At 38.4% G+C, this 24,867-nt stretch overlaps 2 protein-coding genes across 10 annotated transcripts in view; one reads left to right on the top strand and one right to left on the bottom strand.

Annotated features, from left to right (window-relative positions):
• LOC113117028 (ALK tyrosine kinase receptor) overlaps positions 1-24,867 on the top strand; it is a 374,362-nt gene that overhangs the window by 13,381 nt on the left and 336,114 nt on the right. The gene's annotated exons all lie outside the window — the stretch shown is intronic.
• Positions 9,919-14,803, bottom strand: LOC113117029 (uncharacterized). Of its 8 annotated transcripts, none has more exons than XM_026285389.1 (8): positions 14,340-14,803; positions 14,032-14,203; positions 13,817-13,866; positions 13,242-13,303; positions 12,862-13,072; positions 12,240-12,407; positions 11,670-11,765; positions 9,919-10,594 (listed from the first exon to the last, which is right to left on the bottom strand). In XM_026285389.1, the coding sequence occupies exons 5-8, from the start codon at positions 12,979-12,981 to the stop codon at positions 10,277-10,279; spliced, it is 702 nt and encodes a 233-aa protein (XP_026141174.1). In that variant the 5' UTR covers positions 12,982-13,072; positions 13,242-13,303; positions 13,817-13,866; positions 14,032-14,203; positions 14,340-14,803; the 3' UTR covers positions 9,919-10,276. The 8 variants fall into 8 exon arrangements, with proteins under 8 accessions (XP_026141174.1, XP_026141173.1, XP_026141178.1 ...); XM_026285388.1 differs by having other exon boundaries at positions 14,032-14,215; XM_026285393.1 differs by lacking the exon at positions 14,032-14,203 and having other exon boundaries at positions 12,862-13,068.

A 24,867-nucleotide genomic window follows, 5' to 3' on the forward strand; every position in this document is an offset into this window, starting at 1 on the left:
TTATTATTATTATTATTATTATTATTATTATTATTTCAGTATGAAATTTATCAATTCAGGAAAGAAAACTGCACTTGTAAATTGATTTAACAGGCTATACTGTATGTTGGTTCACTAGGAGGGTTACGATAAGAATAGAGAAAACTACAATCGCAAAAACAGGAGCAATTCAATAACTTGGAAGATGATGCAACACCTTTTGTTATTGAATTTCAGCCTTTAAGACTTTCAGAGAAAGAGTAGAAAAACACCAGCACTTTGATGTGTGCTGCTTTATGAAGCAAAGAAGCAAGATGACTGCTTCAGGACTCTTTACACAACATTATTGCTTGATCCATTAATATCTATAAATGAACCATTTATGAATGTATTATGTTAGATTGGTCTGTCTAAAATTTCAGTCTAAACCTGCTTCTAAGCAAAACCTGACAAACTGATCTGACACAGATGACAATGTTAAACTTTAGGATTGAATTTAACCTATACTTAAATATGACTGAAATATAAAAGACCATGTGCACTCACTCACTCACTCACTAAATAAATAAATAAATAAATAGTATATATATATATGTATACTATTTATTTATTTATTTAGTGAGTGAGAGATATATATATATATATATATATATATATATATAGTGCATTAAATCAGATAGAAATACATATATTAAGTAAACAGCTGGAAGTTATCACTGTTTACAACGTGTGTGTCAAAAAGTAAAGGTAAAATATGTTAAAGCATCACAACCGGTGCAAACCCAAAACCAGACAACTTGTCGGTGTTGTGAGGATGGGTTTGGGACGAACTCAGATGCAGACAGGATGTACTGAACACAAGGTTTATTATACAAAAAGGGGAAAAACAAAACCCACGAGGGGGAAAACAAGGGCTAGGGTGAACACTAAAAGAAATCTACAAAACACAATAAACAAGGTAAACAAAGACTCTGAACACTAAATACTAACAAACACTCACTGCAAGACAAAGACTTCTTCGAGGGGTTTCTAGGACAAGGTATCTCAGGAGAATGACATGTAGGAACACATAAGTAGAACAATGAACCGACGAAAGACAGAGCACACTAGGAGATCTAAATAGGGGAACAATTAAGACACGACAGGTGGCACAGATACGGCAATCACAACAAGACTAGGATAACAAGGGGGGCGGGGCAAGGGAATGAGACAACACAAGCACATGGCCCAAAGACAAGGCCATGTGCTTGTACACAAAACACGGGTCTGTCATGATCCTGCCTCAAGACTAGAGAAAAGTCGGGACATGAAGGCAGAATCATGACAGAACCCCTCCCTTAAGGAGCGGCTTCCAGACGCTCCCCAAGGGAACATCAAACGCGGGACAAGACTGACTGGGACAGAGACAAAAACCAACAAGACATGACAAATAATAACAAAGGCAAACATGAATAGACAATGACGGGGTTAGGGTGACAAATCAAAAAAAACAAACAGGGAAGGGGAGGGGGCGGGACCACAAAGTTCATGGGGGACAGACCAGGGTGGGTGGGTGGGGTAGGAATCTTAGGAGGACAGGACGAAGGCTGACGACGGGGGGTACGGGCAGGTCTGGGTGGTGAGGGACGGGGAGGGGTCTCGGGACAACTGACAGGGGACATGACAGGAGCAGACACGGGACGCGGGGGGACAACATCTACTGGACACGGGGGGACAACATCTACTGGACACGGGGGGACAACATCTACTGGACACGGGGGGACAACATCTACTGGACACGGGGGGACGACATCTACTGGACACGGGGGGATGACATCTACGGGACACGGGGAGACGACATCTACGGGACACGGGGAGACGACATCTACGGGACACGGGGAGACGACATCTACGGGACACGGGGAGGCAACGACAGGACACTCGGGATTTCTGGGGACAGGGTCCGGGGACAAGACAGGACTGACGGGGACTTCTAAAATCTGAACAAGACGGGACAAATAATCAGAAAAAGACTTTACAGCTATTACAATGGGCATCTCCTTGCGAGATGAGACCGATTGTAGTAAAGCCTTGGCTGCAGAGTCGGCCGCGGCTCTCTCCTCCGCCCTCGTGACTGCTGACTTAGTGACAGTTCTCATCCTTGCCGGCCCGGGCACGCCAGCGCTCACCGCTGCTGGCTCGGGGACAGTCACCGCTGCTGGCTCGGGCACGCTCTCCGCTGCTGGCTCGGGCACGCTCTCCGCTGCTGGCTCGGGCACGCTCTCCGCTGCTGGCACGGGCACGCCAGCGCTCACCGCTGCTGGCTCGGGCACGCTCACCGCTGCTGGCTCGGGCACGCTCACCGCTGCTGGCTCGGGCACGCCAGCTCTCTCCGCTGCTGGCTCGGGCACGCCAGCTCTCTCCGCTGCTGGCTCGGGCACGCCAGCTCTCTCCGCTGCTGGCTCGGGCACGCCAGCTCTCTCCGCTGCTGGCTCGGGCACGCCAGCTCTCTCCGCTGCTGGCTCGGGCACGCCAGCTCTCTCCGCTGCTGGCTCGGGCACGCCAGCTCTCTCCGCTGCTGGCTCGGGCACGCCAGCTCTCTCTGCTGCTGGCTCGGGCACGCCAGCTCTCTCCGCTGCTGGCACGGGAGGAGACAGGGTCACAGGACCGGCAGGCCCCTTCTTCCTCCTCTTCCTCCTCGGGCGCGGTGCAGAGGCTACAGCTGGGTCAGAGGCGGGTTGGGGGAGTTTGGTCTCGGGCAGGGCAGCCTCGGACGCCGAAGACTCTGAAGCTGACTCCCATGAAAGCCGTCTCCCTCGCTTGTTGGGGAGACTTAAGGTAGTGGGAGGTACCTCAGGATCTTGGGAGGGACGTAACTGATCCCCCAGGGTTGCCACGGCCAGGACACGACCCTCCGGGATCGCCGGCAGCTGGGTAGGTGGGGACCTCTGGGGGGTACCCTGCGGCGCCTCCTGGGAGAACTTCTCCCACAGCCGGGCATAATTGTAGAGAACCCACTCGTTCTCAGGCGAGGATGGCAGGGCAACCCTCTTCTTCTCGGCGGGGGACGACATCCAACACTGTTGGCGGAACTCCAATTGGGATTGAGGGGTGGGGGACATCCTGTCTGCTGAGTTCCTATTTGGTCGGTTCATTCTGTTGTGAGGATGGGTTTGGGACGAACTCAGATGCAGACAGGATGTACTGAACACAAGGTTTATTATACAAAAAGGGGAAAAACAAAACCCACGAGGGGGAAAACAAGGGCTAGGGTGAACACTAAAAGAAATCTACAAAACACAATAAACAAGGTAAACAAAGACTCTGAACACTAAATACTAACAAACACTCACTGCAAGACAAAGACTTCTTCGAGGGGTTTCTAGGACAAGGTATCTCAGGAGAATGACATGTAGGAACACATAAGTAGAACAATGAACCGACGAAAGACAGAGCACACTAGGAGATCTAAATAGGGGAACAATTAAGACACGACAGGTGGCACAGATACGGCAATCACAACAAGACTAGGATAACAAGGGGGGCGGGGCAAGGGAATGAGACAACACAAGCACATGGCCCAAAGACAAGGCCATGTGCTTGTACACAAAACACGGGTCTGTCATGATCCTGCCTCAAGACTAGAGAAAAGTCGGGACATGAAGGCAGAATCATGACAGTCGGGTCCTTCAGGCACAGGTTGAGTAGACCTCCAGATGTTAGAAACAGTCATGCAGCGCTTAAACTCATTTCTGTGTGACGGGCATGTTGAGTGGGTATCTTTCCTGACAACTTCTGAGTCAGCTCAACCCTCGAATGAGAGGAAGAATAAGGAGTTGTGAGATGTGAAGAGAAGAGACAGAAAGATAAAGAATTAGTGCTGACTTAAGGCGAATCTGCGGGAAAATGACATCCACCACGGGATATCAACTGCCAGTGCAATTCTAATCCAGAAGAGATACGAGTCAGACTCTGAATGGGAATGAAACAAGCTGTTATTTCATATCTGTTTGGCTTGGTTATTGCTGAGATGTGCATGCAAGTAATTGATTTGTATGCTTGGAGTGGGCCAAGTGGCTTCTTTTAACATACATCATTACAGCCAGGTTCAGGATGTAGTGCACATGACGCCAAAGGATTATGCACTGATTTGCCTCGCTTCTTAGCCTGTATTTTTCTTTTCTTTTTTTCTCTTTGATGGTTTTACAGTTGGAATTCTGTCTTGTCTTGACAGGTGTAAGAAAAATAAGGTCATTTTTTCAGGCCCTTATATTTTTTTGTGAGTTTGCATGTTTGTATGTATACATGTTCAATTTCAGCTCATAATTTGTGCTGGGAAAAAAATTTGCTCACACAAAAATGAAAACTCCTTCATAATACACTCACACTTATGTTATTCCAAAATCAATTACAAGCTTCAGTTTAATTCCTCTAAAAATATTGTGTGGTATAACCATCCAATATAAATTAATTTCATTTTCTTTGTACCTTGAACGAATGCTGTACACATCTACTAAATCTAAATGTTAGTATACAGTAGTTACATATTGTTGCATACTGCTATTACTATTATTAAATAGCATAATATAGTTAATTAAAAGTAAAAGGTATAAAAGGTGTTTTTATTGTCATTTTTTTAAATCTAATTTTAGCAATTTTAGTAATTCTATCTATCTATCTCTCTATCTATCTCTCTCTCTATCTATCTATCTATCTATCTATCTATCTATCTATCTATCTATCTATCTATCTATCATTCTGATTTCTACTTGTTTTATATTAAATGTTGGTGATTTAAATAAATAAATAAATTAATTAAATAAATAAAAAGAGAAATTGACCACACCATCCCACCTGAATTTATATATATTTTCTTTAAAATGTTCATATATATATATATACCAGTGGTTCCCAACCTTTTTCAACACGTGGCCCACACAACTAAACACATATGTTTTTGTGGCCCACTGCAACAAAGTTAACTGACCCCGCTATTGCTGGGTTAATAACTTACTCAGAAGCTAGATTGTTAACTGTCTTTAATGAATGAACTGGCAATGAACAGAAAATAACTCGGACTGCATGGCACCGCTTGACACAACTGCTGTTGTTCTGTTGCATATGCAGCAAAAATATCTAAGGTAAATTGGTGGTTTGTTCTTAAACCAATCAGCCAGCTCGAATAGTGGAAGCATAGTTACATTTGAATTATTATTTTTTGTTATTTAATTATATGAAATTATGTTATTATGTTGTGACTCAGACATTTTTACATATATGAACAATAGTATTATTTATTTTAATAGTTATTGGCGGCCCACTTGCAATACCACCGCAGCCTACAGGTTGAAAACCACTGATATATACAAAGGTTGAATAAAAATAATAAAAAAATAATAATAATATATATATACAGGGGGGATGGTGTAGTCAATTTCCCTCTCTCTCTCTCTCTCTTTATGTGAGTCTTCTAGCTAATTTTACACAATGATTACATTGTCTACATTTTAAAAAGGTTTTCATTGAAAAAGTTGCCTTATTAAATTAAATTTTATTTATTAGCCTTTTTCCTCCTTCTTGGGCCTGAAATGGAGGAATATGGGTCACTATTGATAATTAAACAATATTTTGCTAAATGTGCTTTGGTGCTGAAACTTTGGCTGCTATTGCTCTGGTTTATACGGAAGTTCTAAGCGGCCATGCATTATAATTTTTTTCTCATTATAACGACTTATTTTTCTAGTTATCTCGACATAACAAAAGTTTGTTTTCTCGTTATAATGACCTGACAGTTTTACTGTTGCTATAGTAACGAACTCAACTTTGACATGCATCTGATGGACAACCATGCAGGGGCTATACTGTAGCCTATATTTCAGCAAATTTTGCTTCATCTAGGAAATAACGTCTACAATACTGTACATAAATAAAGGCTGATCAATCACTGTTGATTTTTCCAGAGACAGTACAACAAACGTTTTGTTTTTGTAATTAACATGTTTAAATGGCAACACCGCGCCATTAGAGCTTTTAATTTTCCCTTTATTTTAAATAAAATTATATATAATTTGTAATTTGAAGTAGTCATTATATGATGTGGCAGATATCATGTGTGTTACAAGCTTCTGTTTGAAAAGAGCGTTCATGTGTACGTGTAGTGTATGCGTGTGTGTGTGTGTGTAGAAAAAAAAAACAAAAACAGATTACAACATTTTTTTTACATATACATCACATTTCTCATCAATATGGTTAACAATTAAGATTAGTAATAAGGAAAAGAAGCACATCAGCCTACATCGTTAAATCCCGTCCTACTGTAAATAAACAGAACATCTCCGCTTATTAACTACCTAATCATGTGCCTAAAAGAAGCACAGATAAAAGATATAGGTGCAAACAGAATACAGTGACGTCAACCTTGGTTTTGATAGGCAGTTATTTTATGACACAGAACGCATTGGTGAAACTCATGCATCTAGCAGGAACTTAATACACAAAATTTTCAGATTGATTCAAGCATTTAACCTTTATGAATTAATTAAATGTCAGTAATGAACAAGACTGCACAAATTATAGCGATCACGAGGAAGGTCCGCGTACAGTAAAGTGGATAGTATACACTCCATCAGTTATAATAAGGTCCATAGTGTCACCTGCTGGCGCAGTTTTGTAACTTCTTAGAGAAAATTAAGTCGTTATAACGAGAAAACGAACTTTGTTGTGTCAAGATAATGAGAAAATTAAGTTGTTATAACGAGAAAACGAACTTTGTTATGTCGAGATAACGAGAAATTAAGTCGTTATATTGAGAAAACAAGAAGAAAAAAAAATATATAATGCATGGCCGCTTAGAACTTCCATAGGACTTCTGTAGGTTTAGGCCTGTCATGGATAAATAATGATGACAATAAAACCTCCAGTAGGTGGCAGAAAGCCCTTGTTTTGATAAATTATTTATTGAATTGTTCAAATCAAATGACTCATTCAAAATGGCTGATTCGATTAGAAAAGTAAACAACTTGTGTCCCGGTCTGCATTATATCCATCCTAAATTTTATTTGATATTAGTCATTTTCAATACTATTTAGGGCAGACAATCTGTATAGTACGCACATTGGGATGCAGGGAAAGTGTCCATCTGAATGGGCTGTTGAATCACTGGCTCATCAAAAACTGATTCATTCAAGGAATGAAAAACTTGTTGTATAAAATGAATAGCACATTTGTGCTCACGAATGTAGGCCTACTGATATTCAGAAGAGTACTTTGCTTGTGCAATGAATATAAAAACATAAAAACTCATACATGGGTATTTTTCTTTAATTGCTTGAATTATAAGGTTATTTTACCTGTATTCTAATAGGCTTCATCGCACAGTGAATGCTTTTGGACTCTCAAGACGTGCTTTTGTTTGGTTTTTGCAAGGTCGATGACTTGATGTCACCCCCCTATTATTTCTTATTATTTCCTTCACAGTTATACATACAGCACAATAACATTATGCCAGGGGACGTTTTTATATCCTAAAAGGAAAAATCATACCTTTTCTGTTGTCTTCTTTTTTTAAAAAGAAATTCAAAAGTAGAGCTTGAAACATTTTAAGTAGACAATTGTAATATTTCATTTGCATGATAACTTTTACATACAAATTATTAATCAAAATGCGATGGTAGGGGGGATGGTGGTTTTACTGAGGGGATGCTTTTGTCAATTTTTTCAACCCCACATCCCCCCTCAATTTGAGCCCTGTATATACTGTGTGTGTGTATATATATATATATATATATATATATATATATATGTAAAAAAAATCCTTCTAAGAAATAATTATAAAGATTATGCCATTCTTGGTTTATTTTCTATATATATTATTATTATTATTATTATTTTATTATTATTACGAAGCCTTTTCAGATATTAAAAAGATACATTAGATTAGTAATTTTATGTATGACATTTGTATTGTATTGTGTATTACAACTGTATTGTATTTTAACAAAAATTTCTTGAAAAGAGATCCTCTCAAACAAGCTGAAACACAAACAAACAAATATATAAATAAAATAGCATCATGTCAATGACCTTGATTTCTACGGTGAAACTAAATATCCGATCTGCTCTTTTCCGTACAGTGAAGGTACAGTATATAGTGACCAGAGGTGGAGCAGATGATGACAGAATTTCAATTTCTGGGTCTGCTATCCCTCTGAAGGAGAGTGCTAAGTCCCCTTTCACATTGCTGACAGTGAATGAGTAGATCATTAGAGAACTGCTCCAGGTTGGAGCTCAGAGAAATGTAAAAAAATGTGGGTTGGATCAGCGTGTGGCATTAAGACCAAGAACCTGCGGTCTGATTAACTGTCAAGAGAGAAAGGTATGTTTCTGAATGCTGTTGATTTGACGCACAGCTGTTAACCCTTACAAACGCCTGGCCGCATCTCTGTGTCGCTACATTTATCATCATGTTGATTATAAGGCCTGTGTAGTTCATTTATATAATAAACCCCCATGCAACCGGCAGAGGCCATAATCCTTCCCTCTCATTCATACTCTTCTTAGCTCATGTATAACTCCAGGATACAGCATAAAGAGATTCTTAAAGGAGGAAACACGGTTAAATAGTTCACATGCCAAAATAAATAAATATACACTCATTATTTACTCATTCTCATACATTTTGAACCCTCTTTCATTCATGGAATACAAAAGGCATTCAAGCTGTCAAGCTCTGGAACTAGCACCATAAAAGTAGTCTACTCATGAACTATAATTCAGGTCTTCTGAAACCATTCAAGAACACTGTGTGAGGAACAGACTTAGATGTCGGTTATAAAACTCTTGAAATCAGCTCTAGCACCCTATCTCTTATGAAAATTAACCATGGTTTTACTACAAATAAAACCAAAAAAACATGGTTACTGTAGTTAAACCATGGTAACCACAAATTAACCATGGTTTTGCTATATTAACCATAGTTTAACCATGGTATTTGTAGTAAATCTGTGGTTTTACAAATGGCAGTCAATATGCCAAAAAAACATGGGTTACTATAGTTTTACTATAATAAAACCATGGTTATTTTTCGTAAGGGATTCCACCTTCATAAAAAAAAAAAAAATTGTGATTGGATCATTATTTTGTGTCTGAGCTTTTCAATAAATCTGTTACCCCATAGTTCCAGTGAATATTTGCAAGCAAACAGCCTTCAGAGTGACGCTAGAGGAAAGCATAACTGAATCAATTACATTTGTGAATAAAACAAAAGAAAAAAGCCCTCAGATGTCCTCAGATGATATGGTTGTTATTTATTTTAATACACTGTAAACCCTAATAAGTTCACAGAACTCAAAAATTATTTTGTAACAGATTACACAAAAACATTTAAGTGATGTTTTTAAATGTTTTAGGTTTACATAAAATAAAAATTACATTTCCAGTTGCCTTAAATTATCTCAATGTTATCTTATAAATATTGATATTTCTCAACTTATAATTAGTGAGTAATTCACTAAAAAATTTCACTATTTTTCAACTCATATAATGTGGGAAATACACTCAAATTTTTCACTATTTTTCAACTCATATAATGTGGGAAATACACTCAAATTTTTCAATATTTTTCAACTCATATAATGTGGGAAATACACTCAAATTTTTCACTATTTTTCAACTTATATAATGTGGGAAATACACTCAAATTTTTCACTATTTTTCAACTCATATAATGTGTGAAATACACTTAAATTTGTCACTATTTTTCGACTCACATAATGTGGGAAATACACTCAATTTTCAACATTTTCCAACTCATATAATTTGGGAAATACATTCAAAATTTTCAATAAATTTTAACTCTTAATGTGGGTGATGCACTCAAAATTAATTCTAAACTGAAATACTGATGTCGGCCCACTACACAATCAGCTAATAATGTTAGAAACCATGAAAGTGACACCACAGTGGCAATTTAACAACTTTTTTTATTTAATACAATGCACTTTTTAAAAGGCATAAATCAAAGGAGCAGGAGTCAAAAAGTGCTTGTGAAATTAAAAAAAAAAGAAAATGACCGCATAAAAACAAAATGTTTTTTAAAGTACAATATGTGTCAATAATAAAACATTCAAATAAAGTACTGGTTGTACTTCAACTGGCAACATCAAGTTCAATGTCCTAATCAATGTATTAAATCTGAGGTAGAAGAGGCAAACAGTGTCAGATCTTAAATCTGAGGTAGAACAGGCAAATTATTACATTTGTAAAAAGGGAGGGACTTTCTCAATACTCAACTCAACTCAAATAATCCATCCTGAGTGATTCACTCATTAAACAAATCATTCTTCAGCATCAGTAGACGCCCTTTCAGTGGTTTGTTGTCCTCAAGACACATCACAACTTTTTGGATAAATGTGAATGTAAGTTCAAGATTCTTTGGGTACTGTAGGTCTAGTGCATAGACATACCCAAAGAGCAGGAGAAATGAGTCAGCCAGAGTCGTGGGACCACTCACAAGTATTTCATCCTCCACGACGATACAGATGCTCTCAGGGCTGAAGAGGGCCGCATCAATAGTGTCATTCGTGACGACTGTCAGGAGAGCCACCGGAGTGTCAGTGAGGTCTGTACAATCTGCTGACTATAAAACACAAATAATACATGAATGAGTTCAGCTCCTCAAGGATACAAATCATGGTAATGATGTCTAGACATTACTGTCACTTTGCACTTAGACTGCAACTAAGCTACATGTTTAAACTATTTTCTTTACATAGGCTTATATCTTATGTTAGTTTCACACCTATCTGTTAGCATACTTTTTGTTTAGTGGAATGATTTACACTTACCTTTTCATTTATGTAATTTCTACACATCAGTTTGCAGAATAACAACTCAAGTAAAACAGGTCCTGGGGGATATTCCAGAAAGGACGTTCAACAAACTGAGCCTAACCCTGAACTCTTGAGTTAACTTACCCTGTGAAGTGAAACTGAGTTTTCAGTTCCAGAACAGCTGATCTGAGTTAGGTAAGTCGACTCTGAGTATGTTAACTCAGAGTTGAGCTCGTGCCTGACGACTAGTAAAAACTCATCATCAATGGAGCTCCCGTACGGTGACATTTTCTGACTGCGGCCATAATAAAAATCACTGACAGAGTTTTAGATGCGCTCGTCTTTATATTTTGAATTTAACATCACTTTATTTTATATTAGCCTTTGAGGAAGTGGTTGAATGTTGTTCAATGTTTTATTTAAGGCTATTTTATTTAATTCAAATCAGTTGAAAATGAAATATAAAAACAGTCTCACAATGGCTCCTCACTTTGTTTTTATTTCACATATTAAAGTAAAAGTTTATTTAGTGGATAATTTAACTTGTAGCTTTTACCACCAACAGATGCTGTTTAACACATCTGTGTCCTAACATCCTCCTGAGTAGATGAACATGAAGTGGTGCTCACCTCCACCACATGCAACAGAGGCAGAGCAGCTGTTCCTGGGTTAGGGTTTCTCTCTGGAATGGATAACTGTTTCCCTCATCTCAGAGTTCACTCTGAGTTTTCACTTGCTTTCTGGAATACCCCCCTGGTTCTCCTAGAGTTCTTTGAGTGATGTCATGTGTTTAAGCTTCAATATGTATATATGTTTAGTGCTTCAGTTCAAGCTGATTGAATAGCTAAGCAAAGGGATTGATAGTTAGGCCAGTACACTTACATTACAGGTCCTGAAGAACTTGAAGGCATCTTCACGCAGGTACACAGGAAGAGCACGAAGGACGAGTGCCCGTCTTATATTTACATTACGTTGTTCCTAGATGTACAAAAAATATCCATTACAATAGTAATTACACAAATGCAGAGCAAACACTTTATCAAAGTGTTAAATAGCTCCATATTCTGGTGGTGGTCATTGTTATAGATGGTAGATTGAGTATTTGAGTCATCATTTCTTCAGTTAAACATTTTTAAAATTAAAACTTTCTATTGTAAATAATTTAACTCAAAGGAAAAACCGTCAAATTGTAAATCAAATTTCACATAAACAGTAGTTATTTGGACTTCTTCAAATTGAAGCTGAAAAGGTATCTTTTTAAGGTTCCTCTTTCTGATAGAAAACATCTTGTCAAGAAATCTATCTCCTATGAGATGACAATGTTGTGTTCATGGCATAATCACTTAACCTCACAATTCGAGTCGGGGCAATTAACACGATGTGCTTCTTACAGTTGTCTGCAAACAATCTGTTAATAATCTGTTTCTGAATCATGCAAAGTTAAAAATTCACCTGAAGGTCATAAATCATCATGATCCTGGCTAGCTCCTCCGCTATCTTGCCAGTCTTGGTGGCCTTGTCTCTGAACAAGGTAATGAGTTTAGGCGTGTGTCTGTCCAGCTCCTTGTAGAATTGATTGCGCAGGTTAACATTGTTGATTCGGTGGAACTCTGCAAACACCTGTACATGGACAGAATTACACAGAAATGCACAAAGATAAATTAGGAACAGAATTGTGAATGTATTTTAAAGAAGTTTTCTGTTGACAGGTAGCAAAACCAAGGGCAATTCTATTAGAGACGAGTCAGAATCAAGGTCAAAATAGAAAGTTAATTGTCCTTCATTTAAAACAGGCAGTACAATGTTATCTAAAGGAAATTAATCTAATTAACCTCTGTATACTTGGTTTACTGTGAATGGCAAAAATTTGTCACAGCGTGATGTGTTGTCAACTTTTACATCTGCCATTTGCTTTTCAGGGAATTTATTGAAAATTTAGATTTTTAAAAACAGTCATTTAAATATTGGAAAAATCAATCATGTTCAAAGTGGACATGCTAAAGAGACATGTTGATTAATTGCTCTCAACAGGGAGAACCGTAAAATGATGTAGAAAGATTCTTTTTTTTTTTACCTGTGACTCCATAAGTAGGGCTGGCCATCTATCCACGATGTCTCTCACCCGTGGAGCTACAAGAGCTCCAACGATTTCTTGGCGACGAAGGGCATAGGTTGTGGTCATTAGCGACTTCATGTATGATTTCTTCTCTCATTGTTTCCAGAGTGGCTGGGGTTTGATCCTTTGATAGGTTGATGATGTAGTTGACCTCAGCTTTTCGAGCTTTCTTTATATTTTGATGGGGGTGATCATTGTGAACAATTGTGAACAAGGGGGGAAATGATTATGCCAACCAGCCGACAACACATCAGTAATTAAATTCTGTTCTTCTGAAAAAAATCTAAACCTTGCGAATCATTTAAAATTCAAATTAGTACACAATTTACAAAACTCACCTATTGGCACCTGTCTGATAGTGAAACACTGACTCTCTGTAGCACTCTTTGTAGTCCAATATCTGTACACAACATGCGCACAAAGATGATTTGTTAATGTTCAAAAAAAATTTTTAAATAATACATAATGATAAATGAAATTTGAAAAAGGGAATACACAGATAAAAAAGTCTCCAAATCTATCAAATACATTTATTGTACACTGCTCCGGGTGTGTGCTCACAGTGTGTGTGTGTTCACTGCTCTGTGTGTGTGCGTTTTGGATGGGTTAAATGCAGAGCACAAATTCTGAGTATGGGTCACCATACTTGGCTGAATGTCACTTCACTCACTCACTCATTATAGTAAAAATGAAAATGTTAAAAGATGAGCAAGTTAGTTATTAACAAAAAAATTAAAAAAATAAAGTTGTGTGCTTATAGATATGCTATTTATGTTGTTGTTTTTAACAAAGTATTGATAAAGGGTTCAAGTGATCAATTGAAATAAAAAGATTGAAATAAATAGCAAAATAATAACTGTGGAAACACAAAATAAACCAATTGTTAATAACACTCTTTCATAATGCATCCTACCTGAACTGTTAAAATTATTTCGAGAAGATCTCACAACCACACACTTGAGCCTACGAAATACAAACACAGGGCTGGTTAGCATCATGATAACACACTCACATTATGTTGTTTAGTTACACGCGATCACACACAGCTCGACCTAACCCAACGTAAAATATTTACTGCATAACGCAGACATTTATTTAAATATGTAACGTTATACTCAAAGTACGCACATGCATTAACGACGAACAGCGAAAACGGCGGGAATCAGGGATAACGTTATGCTTTCGGACTCCGCCAGAGAATTCAAAACTCATGGACCTTCCTCAACCGTCAATGTCCCGGGCAAATATGCATTATGGGTAATGTAGTTCATCCAGGAAACCCGCTGATAACGTTACACTGCTGTAAGATGAACTAAGTAAGGTAACTTAACGTTAACGCATTTGTCACATTCAACAACTTCTAAAATTACAATTACTTGGATTTGTAATTATTTTATATATAATATATATATATAAAAAATGTTAGAGTTACTTACCAAATCAGGGCTGATGATAAGACAGCGCTTAAGAAAATGAGAGCAATAAGACTAATGAAAATAACTGAGGTGGTGGTGGTTTGAAGCGGGGGTATAAAAGTACGCATTCCAAACAGATATAAACAATTAAAAACAAATTAAACTGTGTTCCACATCCACATGAGCTTGCCAAAACTTCACCCGCATCAAGGCAAATTCAAGATGGCTGACTCAGCTTTCCTGAGGGAGCGATAAGACCCACCCACCACGTCATGACGTCGATAACGTCATGACGCTAATACATGGTTCCTAAACTTTTTGAGCGTTCCACACAAATTAACTCTAAAATACTGAGCCCTATTCAATTAAAGTGACACAAATCTCAACAGAGCTCAAAACTTTATAGTTTGGTCAACTGCATAACGACATTTGACTGTTATGACCTTATTAGTTATGAGCTAGTACAACTGTTTGGGATTACAGTGTAATGTGACATCAAATTGATCTCTTACCAATTCATTGACAGCCATTATTCCTCTGATATCTTGTTGGTTTAATGGCAGATGTACAACGAAGCTATTAAGTTTTAGGAAATAGTTGTGACTATCTAGTTAGCTCATTTTCCCATCATTGCATCGTATTATGGAGTTTTGTCATCGTATGGGGAATAAAGCCCTTGATTGATTCATGAATATATGAATATATCTGTCCAAAGCACTGTATAACAAGATTTCAACATTTCGGCCTGTTCGCATGGTGTCAGAAGAGCTGGAATATGGAAATTTTTTCTGATCTTTTTGTTAACTTTTCAAACATTTAACAGAAACATCATATCATCATTGTGTTTCAAACATTGCCAAATTGATATTTATATTCTGTTTATCATTAACAGATTGAGTAAAATTAAGAAGGTCGATAACTAACTCTAAAAATGAATGAGGGGAGAACAGAGCATGATGTCCCAGGTCACTAAAGACCACAGATATGTGTTTAAGGGTTAAAGAATGTAGTTAATGGTAGCCAGTGACTTCCTTAGCATGTCCGTGGCAGCAACTCTTTTGAGTGCCAAATATTTTTAAAATATGTTCTTTTATGTTCAACAGCTGGGATTCATACAGGACAACTCGAGGGTAAATAAATGAAGACACAATTTTCATTTTTAGTGTCTTTAAGGAACAGGCTTAGCATTTATTATGCTAATACGTGCTATTGCTCACTAACAGGGAAGAATATACAATCACCTTTAAACTACTCACTTTGGTCACTTACAAATAACTTAATACAATGACATTGAAGTTATGTGAATAAATGTGTCTGTTACTTAATTGGTTCATGTGATTAACTCACATAAACCAATAATTTTTATTTTTATTTATTTTTTTCAGTGAATGCTCTTTACAATAAATAACCTGTTTAATTTGATGACATGAGCATGAGTAAATATTTTACATTTTTTTTCTGTGAACTAATCCTTTAATAGGATGTGAAGTAATGAAGCGTCAAATAATGCCTGTAGGCGTGGAGCGCAGCAGGAGACAATTTTCACATCATCTACTGCCGTGCTCTGTAGAAACCAGAAGCACTTATGACCGTCTCATGCTGAAAAGAGGGTTCTGCCTAAGCAAGACGGAACCTGGGGCTTGTCACCTCGGCTCACACCACGGCACACCACACATCTACGTGCTCAGCGGTGTGGAGCCGCTCGGTGAGAGCCAGAGAGCTTCTGTCGAGACAGGTCACCAGAATTGAATGCCGAGTGCCACTCCTAACTGTCCTGTGCTCTGAGACCTCTTCTTATGGAGAGCTTATCTTCAGAGCTTCAGAGCAGTGGATGAAAGGCAGAGTGAATGGAAAAAAAGAGAGAGTTTGAAGGAGAAAGAAAGCCTGGCATCAAAGTTTGACAAAGTCAGAACTTCTTGGATTGGCGGTTAAAATTCAGAGCAAGTAGGCCTGTGCTGTACACTTGAGAGCACAGATTATTCAAGCTGAAATATGGACTGCCAAGGAAGACTACATACTTTGCATGTGACACAGGCAACATCAATCACAACAGGCGTCTGTTTATTTGCCACCACCCTTGTCTTCTAGAATCTCATTTTGGTTTGGGATTTAGGGAAGAGTTCCAAGACAATTTGCTGCCTTTTTTTTTTTTTTTTTTTTTTTTTTTACTTGAGTCATTTTACAGACTTCAGGTGACTGTACTACCGCACAGTCATTGGCAAAACAAACAAGAAACAGTTTTAAAGTATTTTTGCATCCTATATTTATGCTTTGCTACAGACAGAGATAATTAGAAGTGGAGGAGAAGTACCACTCATGCATATGTGATATAATACTATTATAAAACTATTGTAATACGGATACAATACTATATGTAACATAATATTAAATATAGCAACTGTAGTCTTCTTTTACAACACAAGTTGCCCAGGGTTGAGTGCCATTCAGAATTGAATTGAGAATTTCAATTAAATTCCAGAATTTGAATTGAAGTAATAAACATGATGCAGAATTTAAATTCAAACTTGAATGTAAGAAAGCAGAATTAAAGGCATTTAAAGACATACACATACATTTGACCATATTTTTCGCATGTTTTCTTTTACAAAATGTCCATAGTAAAATGTCCATTTTTTCATTGTTTTTAATATCATTCATACTTCATACTGGTCTATTATACTTTTTTTTTTTTTTTTTTTTTTTGAGACAATTCAGATTCCCCTTTTCTCTGTGTGTCATTTTAGTATCACATTAAGAATTTAGTGGTATTAAAAAAAAACAAGAGCAAATAGGAAACAGTCGTTCTTAATTAATATTTAATACTAGGTTGATTTTATATGGAAAAAATGGGGATTTCAGATTAAATATCAATTTTATATTTCGAGTTTGTCTTGACCATGGGAGACTAGCGTCAAAATCATTTTCACAAGTTATACACGTTTGTGTGAAAGTGCTAGAGTTTTTTTTCTTCTATGTAAATAGCTCTTCCTGTCATTCCAATTCAAATTGCAAGTTATTTATTGGCATCAGTGGTTCCATAAAGAGAACACATTTAGGAACCTTTTTCTTTTAAGAGTAAGCTAATTCCACTTAAATTCCTACTTATGAACTGAAAGGCAGACAATTTTTCTTCTTCTTCTTCTTTTTTTTTTTTTTAAATTAATTATTGATCAGATTCTGCATGATTTAAACATAATTTAAAACCACTTGTGTCAGATTGTATTCTTGATTTAAAATAAAACATTATCATGTAATCCTGAGCAGCAGTGTTAGAGATGTGAGGCTTTTCCCATTCAGGAGCTGCTCTTGCATGACAGCAGATAGCCGTCTTGGGGTGTTACCAATATAAACGTTGAGTGATCTTAAGTGATATTGGTTGTTATGTAGGAGCTATGTTAGGGCCTACTAACACCACAAAGGCTTGGCTAGGATTCACAGCCATTTACATCAACCCAGTTCATCTTTTCTAGGTGACCCAGATCACTTTGAGCTGACACATCAGTGCAGAGGCAAGTGAGTGTAACCGATCACACTGGATAACTCCCAGCTCAATGACATTAAGCTGACCTTCCTTGAAAGACCACAGACTTGGCTTTCACCCCAGAGCTTTTGCTCATTTTTCTTTTTCAAACGTTTGCCGCTGGCCATTTAGTTCGTGTGGAAGTGAACAGGGCAATGGCAAGGAGACAGGACAGAGCGCTGGAGTTTCGCTTGGCAACAGCCTTGATACTGGTTCAAAGATTTGCCTATATTTAACATTAATTTAAAGTGAGCAATACGTTTCTTAAACATCATTATACTTGAAATCTGACTTAAGCAGAACTTGTGAACGCTGTTTGACAAAATGCCCTTTCTGACATACATGACAGATTTGTAAAAAGCTGTGACAGAAAGATTCTAACATTAATTTAAAGATCAGTTTTCCTTCCTCGATTTAGTCTTTCATTTTTTTTTTTCTGTCATTCCATAGGGATTTAGTGTCATGAATCCTGGAATAAATAACAACCAACCAACTAACCAAAAAAAAAAAAAAAAAAAAAAAAAGCTTCTCTCTGGCTGAAACTTAAATCCGAGTAGCGAAATTAGCTCTATTTTGTGCTTGGCTCTCTAGCATGAATAAATGACATGCCAGATCCTCAGGCTCCAAGACAGGATCAGTTTGCATTTAAAATGTTGAATTAAGTTGTCAAGGTTTAGGGACAGCAAATGCTTTTGTGCATTAGATATAGACCTGCAAAACAGCATTTTGTTTATACCTCAAAGGCAATAGAGATAAGAAATATAGGTGTGGATTATCATCACAGTTTGGGACAGAATATATATATATATATATATATATATATATATATATATATATATATATATATATATATATATATATATATATATATATATATATATACACACACATACATATTTGTTGTTGTTGTTGTTAATATGAGCTATGCAATTCCTAGGTATTACACTTAAATCCCAGAATACTAAGATGAAACAGTAGGCTTTAAAGTGGTTAAAACAAATACATGTGAAACTAGGAAAAAACACCCATGTTCCTTCTGAGTGAGGATTAGACCTGATAGGTTTGACAGGAGGTGAAGTATTAAAATTTCATCCCAAAATAATCTGTCATCTGTCATCATTTGATCACCCCCCCCCCACCCCATGACATTTGCCATTTTTCTGAAACCAATGACATAAGACTCTGCTCCTTTCACAAAAGTTATTGTACACCTTCAGAGGACTTGTTACAGTATATATCCTATTTGAGATACGTGTTATCTTTTTGGATTTGCATGTTCACTGAATGCTAGGTGAACTCACATGTGCTTTATGCCATCTACAGTAGCACTCATCGGTTCCTTCGTGAATGTAAAGAAGTAATGATGTTTGATTTTAAACAGTTGATTTTTTTGAGTCAAATGATTGCAAGATCACAAAACGGGTCTGAATGATTTGTTCATGCATTGATCTGGTCTGGTTTAATTCAGCTTGAGATGCAGCAATGACTCAATAGTCAATGCCAAACTCAGTTATTGTGCAATTTAAGAATTATATGATACAATTTACCAAAACTTTTTGTGTCTCATGGAACAGAAAAGGTAAGTGTTTGATGACAGAATTAAAACACTGCAGTGTACAATTTCTTTAATAGCCAGGCTTTTGACTGGCTGATGGACCCAATGGACAGAGCTGAGTCCAGTCTTTGGCAGGCTGCAAAGAGGAGGACTGTGGCTAATGAGTGAAGGAAACAGCTCTTCATTGATCTACCCATTTGCACTCACTTGTGGCCACTTGATGGCTCTCTCCTGCCCACTGAGCCAAAGCCAGGTACCCGAGGGTCTATCACAGGCTTCAATATGAAGGGTCTGCACCATCACTCATGAGTAAGCACTTCAGGACAGGATTAGGAGGGGAGATCAAGAGGTCTTCACGTGTTCGGCACATTGGAGCTCTGCTATAGCTTGCAATAAATGTGGGTCAGGATGTGGACGACCTAGGGCCCCTGTTGGAGATGCGCTTGGCTTGCCTTGAGTGGTGATGAAGCGGGGCCGCTAGTCATCCATCTCCCCCGGCTTTACTGCTTTAGTATTGAGCAGGGCTCAATCAGACGGCTGATGGATGTCAGCCGCCTGCTGGAGAAGCAATAAAAAAACAAACAAACGGATGGGAAAAGCAAAATTAATGGCGGCAGCGGAGCAGGGAGGCTAGCTAGCGCTCTTACTCTGATTAAACAGAGCCCATCACAGGGGAAGGGGCCATTAGAGATTGATTGTATTGACTTTATTGCCTTTGCTGGAAAAAGACATGGTGGCGACCATTTTCCCCCAATCACACTCTTTATGTGTGTGCCCTGGGACGAGGGGAGACACTTCTCCATTTGCCAGGCCATTCTGTCAATACGAATGAGCGAGGCCCCATAGAACTTCCAGCCGTTGTGTTGACAAGGACGGGTCCTCAGGCCAGGTTGTGAAAAAGCTTTCAAAGTGAAATGCTTTAAAATAATGCTTTAAGAAGGCCTTTGTGGTGCTAAGGAGCAAACAAAATCTCTCAGGACAGCAGAGGTAAAAAGAAAGGCAATCATTTCTGGTTAACAGCATGAGTGCTGCAAAAGCAAGAGAAGAATGCTGAAATTTGCTCATCAAACTCAATTACTGCTCATTGTACTTCTGAATTACATTTTAATAGGAACGGCTATAACAATCCCTTATCCCCAGCAGTCCAGCGGGTGGGATGTTTGAACACTTAGTGTTCATGAAACGCTAGGTGAACATTATTTGTGTGACCTTCTGCAAGTGAAATTCTGAAGTGCACTGTCAGTGGAAACCTCATGGCTATCCCATGAGGCCACAGGAGATGATGAGGAGGGGCCACAAAATAAATACAAATAAAATAAAAAATAAATGAAAAATAAAACCTGAATAACATTGATAATAAAAAGCAAAGAAGGCTCTAAAAAAACATTCACACTTCACCTTTACACATTGACAGTCATCTACATGGAGCGATGAGGATTTTCAGTTGTTCTCTGGGAGTCAAACTAGGTGGGAAATCTAGGAATGGATGTTTGTCAGAACACGCACGATAGGCAACTTCAATACGATGTATTTTAGGGATAAACACTGGCTTTCATGCATTTGAACATAATTATAGTTCTGAGTATATGATTACAATTATGGATGTGACAAAGTACTTGGTTGGCATTCACTGCGATCAAGCTTGGCAGTTACTTTGAGAGAGGAAGAGGGGAACCCACAAATTATTTACCCGTAAATAGGAAGGCCTGAAAATGATTCCTTTCACTGAAAGAAAAATAAAAAATAAAAAAATGCATGTATAACGATAAGACATATACTTTCTTATGTACCAATTCAGCATCTGCTTGAAATACCAAACAAAAACGAAAAGAAAATGTTAGCTTTGAAATCACAATCAGTAACAGCAACCATCAGTATTTTTTCCACAATAAAAAGGGTTGTTAGTGCATCATTCAACAAGGATATATATTTTTTGTGGCTCAGTGCTCTGAACAACATACAAAAGTATATATTTTGTATTGACTTTTCACTCTGTAGCTAATAACAAGAGTTTTTATTAAATAAATTGTCGACTAACGTAACCAAATGAATGTGTTGCATCAAATATTGTGACTGACAATGTATTGTTGATAAAAAATAAAAAATTTCAGCACAATACAGAAGCAAGTCTGTCAGTGATCGCAGTGTGAGTGATTGCCGCATTGTAACTGCTTGACTGTGCGTTACAAAATACCTCAAAACTGCTGGCGTTTATCATTCCTACCTGAATCACTCCTGAAAGAGGGAGAGAAAATGGCTCTGCGAGTATTTGCTTGCACATCGGAACATTAATAAAGTCTCCTCATCACTATCTTTCTTGCCCATTGAAAATAAGAACAACAATTTTGCATTCTGCAGTGCAGTTTTGCAATAAGACAGTCATGCCAGCCTCATCACATAATAATAAGCCAGACTGCTTTATTGAGCTTTTTATGCTTTGAATCTAAGCAAGTCATATCTTTCATCTCACAGTGGCCCAAAGCAATGCATACATAACTCAGCAACTGGGACAATTTCAAATGCTTCAATGACATTTGCTTCATGATATTGGTTTGAGATCGACGGCCCATCTATGCCCACAGAGACTGTCCCACTGCCGCCACCGTCTAACCATTTGATGTTGTGATAGGCCTTCAACGTGAGCCATGAATATGGCAGAGATACAGGGCTTGACCTGGTGTGGCAGTACATTTTTACACTGAATTTAGAGGCACAGATCAGCATTAGTTTACGTCGCTGCATAGGCTATCCTTACAGGTCCAGGTACAGTATATGCATATTCACTGCCATTTCCATCTGAAATGACCCTTAGTAGTAGGGTGACCATATGCGCCGTTCATACGGGACACGTCCCAGTCATGCCTAAAACATCCAGACCAGTTTGACCAATAACATACAGGTATTGTACATAATCGACCAATCGTGGGGCTGCGTGTGAGAAGGTGTGACCTAGAGGGAACGATCAAAGTGATGCAAATATGCGCACGTGTTTGTTCATTCGTTCGATTGACTTGAAGCATCACTGCGCACAAATCCCCCCCCCCCCAAAAAAAAGTGTGCCATAATGCTTCAATTAAAACGAACAAACTAACACGTGGAAGCGATTTGAAAGCATAAGGAGCCGTCTGCTCTGCTCTTTATAGGTCTCATGAATGTTACACAATGATCAACCTGCACAGTGCGAATAGCCAAAACCTGAATATTTTAGGCAATATTAAAATCCTGGCTGGGACGTGTCCCGTATGAACGGCGCATATAGCCACCCTACTTAGTAGCAGTAAAACTCCAACAACCTTCACACAAATTATGATAACTTGTGAAAATTATTGATTAAAAAAATACTTCCACATCTGTTTCTTTGACAATACTGTATTATGGTATGATTTGTAAACTAACACTTTTTTAAAAATGTCATCACATAACTGGCTGCATGCTTTTTCTGACATGATAAACTTGCTCAGAAGTTCAACTGGTACAGCTCTGCACTTGCGATGAGAAATGCCTAATGAACTCCTTTTGAAAAATAAGTCCATGCCAGATTAATCTGTTAAAGTTATCATTCTTTCAGCTCCACTGTGCAAGTAGCAACACAATATCAGTTTACCAAATTTACGTTTTTCCAATGAGCATGGGTTGTTAAATATTGCATGTTATAATCAGTTGAAGGCTTCAAGACTTGGAGGGCACATAGAACATCAATAGAACTGCAGCACAAGCCTGTCAATTTTCCATCCGTTTCCCTGCCGCAGATATTTAGATCTCCTCTCAAAAGAATAATCCAAAAGTATGTGTAAACAAAATGTTTCAAAAATAAATTCAAAAAGTTTTGGCCATTTGCAATGTATAATATGGAATATTTCAATCACTGAACAGTGCGGCAAAGCATTTTAAAAACATTTCACGAGTTCACACTTACATACAATTGGGAGGGTAAGATTTAATGCGTATTTGGCGTGCTGTCCGGAGGGAGGGCTCCGAGCTCGGAGTTCGGCCCGAACCCAGAGTACTCCCCCCTACCCTATGTAAGTGGTTTAGGATTAGAAGTGTGGAGAAGGGGTGGTGGGGGGATGCTGCGAGACTGTCAAATGAATTGAGGTGAGACTGCTGTATATATACACCTCTTACCATTGATTGCTGAGTGCTCTCCACCTGTGTTAATTATCTGCTCGTGCTTCTCCCGAACTTTGTTAATAAAACATCATTTCACGAGTTCACACTTACATACAATTGGGAGGGTAAGATTTAATGCGTATTTGGCGTGCTGTCCGGAGGGAGGGCTCCGAGCTCGGAGTTCGGCCCGAACCCAGAGTACTCCCCCAAAAAGCTAAATAGCAGAGGACAGCCGCCGAACTAAAAGACCCCCCAAATGAGTGCCGCGTTTGGCGTGCTGGCGTCTCTAGAAAGGGTCTGAAAGTTTGGCCAGTGGGCCTGTGGTGGCGGCTCATTGTGCCTGGACTGATAGGCCCTGCCGACTTGCAACGGGGACCGATCAGGCGTTTTATTTATTTATTTATTATTAGTATTATTATTAGTTTTATTAAATTTTTTTTTATTTATTTATTTATTTATTTATTTTTTTTTTTATTTTTTTTTTGGACAGAAAGAGAAAAACAGGAAAGAGAGAAAATGAGAGCTTGACCGGGAGATTTTCTCACACTGCGTCCGCTGTGAGACCAATGCTCGCTGGACGAAAGAGAAAACGTAAGTGCTCTACCGGAAAAGTTCTCGCTTTGTCCGCTGTGAGACCGAATGCTCGCTGGACAGAAAGAGAAACAGAAAAGAGAAAAATGAGAGCTTGACCGGGAGATTTTCTCACACTGCGTCCGCTTTGAGACCAATGCTCGCTGGACGAAAGAGAAAACGTAAGTGCTCTACCGGAAAAGTTCTCGCTGCGTCCGCTGTGAGACCGAATGCTCGCTGGACAGAAAGAGAAACAGAAAAGAGAGAAAATGAGACCTTGACCGGGAGATTTTCTCACACTGTGTCCGCTTTGAGACCAATGCTCGCTGGACGAAAGAGAAAACGTAAGTGCTCTACCGGAAAAGTTCTCGCTGCGTCCGCTGTGAGACCGAATGCTCGCTGGACAGAAAGAGAAACAGAAAAGAGAGAAAATGAGACCTTGACCGGGAGATTTTCTCACACTGCGTCCGCTTTGAGACCAATGCTCGCTGGGCGAAAGAAAAATTTTAACCATAGCCTGAGTTCGTCGCGACATGCTTGATTTATGGAAATAAGTTCATCTAGTGAGTGAACGGAGGACGCGAGTGAGAGGAGATGTGATATAAAGGGGCGGCCCTGCGGAATGATGCGCATTGCGAAATTTAAATGTCCAAGTAGGGATAGGAGTTCGCGTTTTGAACAATTTGATTTTTTTTTTTTTTTTTAAGGAAAGCAGAGGAGATGAGAATTATTCGGTCAATTTTCTCTTTGGGCAGGGATGCTTGGAATTTGTCTGAATCTAAATTAATTCCTAG

This window comes from Carassius auratus, chromosome 17 (genome assembly GCF_003368295.1).
Source record: "Carassius auratus strain Wakin chromosome 17, ASM336829v1, whole genome shotgun sequence".
NCBI classification, from domain to species: domain Eukaryota; kingdom Metazoa; phylum Chordata; class Actinopteri; order Cypriniformes; family Cyprinidae; genus Carassius; species Carassius auratus.

Coding starts and splice junctions, on each gene's coding strand:
- LOC113117029 (XM_026285393.1), bottom strand. CDS start 12,981: ATGAAGTCGCTAATGACCACAACCTATGCCCTTCGTCGCCAAGAAATC. Junction 11,766..12,239: donor TGATGATTTATGACCTTCAG/GTGAATTTTTAA, acceptor TTGTACATCTAG/GAACAACGTAATGTAAATAT. Junction 10,595..11,669: donor AGTTCTTCAGGACCTGTAAT/GTAAGTGTACTG, acceptor TGTGTTTTATAG/TCAGCAGATTGTACAGACCT.